Raw genomic sequence first — 4714 nt, 5'->3', positions numbered from 1 at the left:
CATCAAAAAAGCTTGTTCTAGTACCTGAGGCAATTCAGTTTGAAGATTTCAGTAAACAAATATTTGAAGTTATTGAATTGGATAGACATAAGTTTGAAGCAGCGATATGGTTTGATATCAAACTTGGAACAAACAAGGGAATGCTTGAATCCAAAGATTTAGATCTTCACACATGTATGGAGATACTAAAAACTCATTCACTCTTCAAGGGATGTCGTTTCATTGTTGATATTTTGGAAAGAGTTTTTGGATCAACAAGCAACAAACATATCAACACAGAAACTCAACATGACAGTCAAAACAAATACCAACAAATAATGGAAATAGATATGGTTGAAGCTCAAACAATAAATGAAGAGGTGCTTCAAACACATGTCAACAGAGAAACTCAACATGGCAATCAAAACAAATGCTAATAGATAATGGAAATAGATATGGTTGAAGATCAACCAATAACTGAAGAGGTGCTTCAAACATTTGATTCTATTCAAGTAGAAGGACAAAGCATTATAGAGATTGACAACGAACAAGCTTTGGATATTCAAGTCTTGGAGAGTGCACCGGTAATCGAAGAAGTTGCTGAAAAAACCTCTACTCAACTAACTAGACGAAGATCAAATTTGAAACAAAAAGAATCCCCAACTACGATATTAAGAGAAAATGCTTCGTTGGATGAAATAAAAGTGAGATCAGTATTTGACAAAAAGAAGAGTATAATTAATTATTTTTCGAACATAGCAATTAAAGGACATTTTGAATTCAAGGTTGTTAGATCAAGCTCAACAAGATATCCGTTGAAATGCAATGATGATAGGTGTGGTTGGTGTGTGCGTGCTTTCAGAATTAAAGATTCAACACTGTTCAAGATAGTAAAGATTGAGAAAAAGCATGACTGCTCTGTTAACACTATGAAAGCTAATCAAAGGCATGCAACTTCAAAGTTGATTAGTGGTTACATTATTGACAATCTTCGAGACCCAAGGTTTGAAGTTACACCAGCTTTTGTAATGGCAGAGATGCAAAAATTGCATGGACTAGACATTGGATATCACAAGGCGTGGCGTGCTATTCAACTTGCTTCCGCTTTAATAAGAGGAACTCCCGAAGAGAATTATGAATTATTGTCTTCATACTTGTATATGATGAGAAGTAAAAACCCGGGAACATATACTAACATAAAGATAGACGACAACAATAGGTAAACAATCAAAAAAAAAGTTTATTAGTCCATTTTATAAAATTTAGGACATGTTGTCTTTAACCAGTTAACTTTTGAGCTTGTAACCAGAAGTTCAGGACTGGCTGTCCTTAACTTTTGAACTTGTAAGTCAAAGTTAAGGACTGCTTGTCCTTAAGTTTTGAACTTTGAACTCAAAGTTAAGGACTGCATGTCCTTAACTTTATAACTTTAAACTCTAAGTTAAGGATTGACTACCCTTAACTTTTAACCTTATAATTTGAAGTTCAGGACTGTCTGTCCTTAATTTCTGTTAACCTTGTTTTATATTATATTTTCAGGTTTTTTATATGTTTTTTGCATATGGATCATCAATATCTGGTTGGAATTATTGTAGACCAGTCATTGTTGTTGATGCAACTTTTTGAAGTCAAAATTTCGTTGTGTTTTAATGATTTCAGTTTCAAAGGATGCAAATAACCAAATTTTCCCTTTAGCCTTTGGAATAGCAGAATCTGAAAATAACAATTCCTATGAGTGGTACTTTAGTCAGCTTCGCAATGCAATTGGGAGCCGTGAGAATTTAATTTTTTTTATCATACAGGCATCAAGCTATTGCATATGGCATTGCAAAAGTATATCCTAAAATCCATCATGGGATTTGCATCTATCATTTGGAGCAGATCCTAAAGCGAAGGAAGGTGAAAAGTGAGGTCATAAAACTTTTCCAAAGTATTGCAAGAGTATACAGGCGCAAAGAATTTGACCTATACATGTCAGATATAGCAAAAGTAGATAAGAAGACTTATGACTACTTGATGGAAGAACCACCAGAAAGGTGGGCACGTTCTTGTAGTCCACGAAACAAATATAGTTGAGTCAATGAATTCCGTCCTATTAGAAGCAAGGGATCTGCCTATATTAAGAATGATGGATTTCATTCAAGTGAATCTACAACGTTGGTTTTATGAAAGAAGAAATGAAGCAGAAGGAACGTTTTATGATTTTTCTTGTTGGGTAGAGGAGGAATTGAAGAAAAAAATAGATTTAGCATTTACTTTGAATGTAAGTATTATGTTCTATGTTTAGCTTATGATTTTAATATAATTTAACATAATGTACTAACTTAGAAATTTTCAACATTAAAGGTCTTCCCTGTTGATTCATGGCATTCTAGAGTTGAAGAAGAAGGAATAACTTTCTTGGTGGACTTAAACAAAAGAACATGTGATTATTTTCAGTTTCAATTTGATGAATTACCATGCATACATGCAATTGCAACTATCGAGAAGAGAAACATCAAGAAGTCTAACTTTTGTTCGCACTGCTACTTAAAGGAATCTTGGCTGAAAATATATGAAAGACAAATACATCTTGTAGGACATAATGATTCTTGGATTGTACCAGAGAGTGTTAAGTCACAAATTATTAAACCTCCAGATTTCAAAGTGCCACCAGGTAGAAGGCAGAAGAAAAGACATATTCCAGCTACCGAGTTATCAAAAATAACATTCAAATGTGGTCGTTGCAGAAGAATTGGTCATAATAGAACATCTTGTATATATTCTCTTACAGTCCATCCATTTTCAAGAAAGCATAGAGAATAGTAGATATATCCTCTTTTGTTTATCGACTCTTTTAAGTTTTTGCTATAAATTGGAGTCATTTATATTATTCTTATTTGAGAAGATGTCTGAATTTTTCAAAATTTCTTTCTGCTTACCTTCTTTTTGTTTCTTGTGAGTTCAAAGATTAAAAGTTAAGGACAAGAGTCCTTAACTTTGAGTTACAGGTTCAAAAGTTAAGGATAGAGAGTCATTAACTTATAGTTCAAAGTTCAAACTTAACTTATAGTTCAAAGTTTAAAACTTAAGGACTGTTTGTCCTTAACTTTGAGTTTCAAGTTCAAAAGTTAAGGACAGACAGTCCTTAACTTTGAGTTTCAAGTTCAAAAGTTAAGAATAGGAGTCCTTAAGTTGGACTTGCAGGTTAAAAGGTTATGGACATACAATCCTTAAATTTGAATTACACGTTCAAAAGTTAAGGACAGACAGTCCTTAACTTTGAGTTCAAAGGTTAAGGATAGTCTGTCCTTAACTTTTGAATTACACGTTCAAAAGTTCAGGACAGGTAGTCCTTAACTTATAGTTCAAAGTTCAAAACTTAAGGACTGTCTGTCCTTAACTTTAAGTTTCAAGTTCAAAAGTTAAGAACATGCAGTCCTTAACTTATAGTTCAAAGTGCAAAACTTAAGGACTTTCTGTCCTTAACTTTGAGTTTCAAGTTCAAAAGTTAAGGACATGAGTCCTTAAGTTTAACTTGCAGGTTAAAAAGTTATGAACAGACAATCCTTAAGCTTTAATTACACGTTCAAAAGTTAAGGACATGAGTCCTTAAGTTTGACATGCAGGTTCAAAAGTTAAGGACAAACAGTCCTTAAGTTTGAATTACACGTTCAGAAGTTCAGGACAGTCAGTCATTAACTTTGTACTCAAAGTTTAAAAGTTAAGGACACTTGGTCCTTTACTTTGAATTTGAAGTTCAATTACACTTAGTCATGAACTAATACTAACAAACTCAATGGACAAATCAACACTTGAGAGAAATAAAGAAATTAATAACATGATGCCTTGATATTACTCTGAAATTGTAATTTTGCATAGCCTTGACAAAAAAATATGCTACGCAAATAAAATATAAGTGCCTTTTGAGGAATTTACAGAATATTTCCAAAGTTTTCTGAACTTGCAGAATTCATATGGATTCTTTATAGCAATTTTATACAAAAGATCAACCACAACTAACTTTCTTTACAACTAAACTACAACTCCTTTGGACAGCAAGTTTCATTTTCACTCTCATAATCATCGCCAACATTTTCTGGTGGTGTATCATAACCAGAATTGCTTTTCCACTCACCATGTGCTCAAAGATTTGCGGCAAGTTCTTTTCTAAAGTCTTTAATGTCTTCAGGTTGGAATTTCTCCACATCCTTTCCAATCATCAACAACTCCACATATTTGATCAGGAATGCACCACAATCAGTCCTAAAAAAATGTAAGATATGCAGTGAATTAAACAAGAAATCTAAAGTACATATAAATAATATAACAAATAACAACACGTACGATCCAGTCTGGGGTGGTGATCTTCGCCACTGAATATCAAATTTGTTGAAGGTATTTCCAAAAGACTTGTGATGTTTGTCAAACTGTGAGAACTTTAGCAAGTGGGGGATCATGCGTGCATACATTTCCATGTGATTCATTCCTGCCTCATATGGCTCACTATATATGGAATCGTATGCATCAATCTTTTTCTGATTCAAGTCCAATACCGCCAAAAGAAAGTGTGTCACAACACTATCATCTTCTGAAGGGAGCTGACATGGGAAAAAGATTTTGTCAACCTCTGTCCAAGCAATTCCACATCTACGACTGTCCCCCCACACATATGGTGTCACTAACAACTGATTATGACCAGCATACCAAAGTCATCAGTAGCATCTTCACTAAAATCTTTATACACAAGCACCAT

At 33.6% G+C, this 4714-nt stretch overlaps 1 protein-coding gene across 1 annotated transcript; it reads left to right on the top strand.

The window, feature by feature from the left end:
* Positions 1-422: 422 nt before the first annotated feature.
* Positions 423-3679, top strand: LOC138869629 (uncharacterized). The gene is made up of 7 exons (XM_070147262.1): positions 423-1198; positions 1519-1529; positions 1639-1717; positions 1782-2015; positions 2152-2242; positions 2326-2635; positions 3588-3679. Exons 1-7 carry the CDS (start codon positions 423-425, stop codon positions 3677-3679), a joined length of 1593 nt encoding a protein of 530 aa, XP_070003363.1.
* The last annotated feature ends 1035 nt before the right edge of the window (positions 3680-4714 follow it).

This window comes from Nicotiana sylvestris, chromosome 5 (genome assembly GCF_000393655.2).
Source record: "Nicotiana sylvestris chromosome 5, ASM39365v2, whole genome shotgun sequence".
In the NCBI taxonomy this organism is placed as follows: Eukaryota; Viridiplantae; Streptophyta; class Magnoliopsida; order Solanales; family Solanaceae; genus Nicotiana; species Nicotiana sylvestris.
Note: the sequence above shows the minus strand (reverse complement) of the source record. Positions and strands in the feature narration are given on the sequence as shown.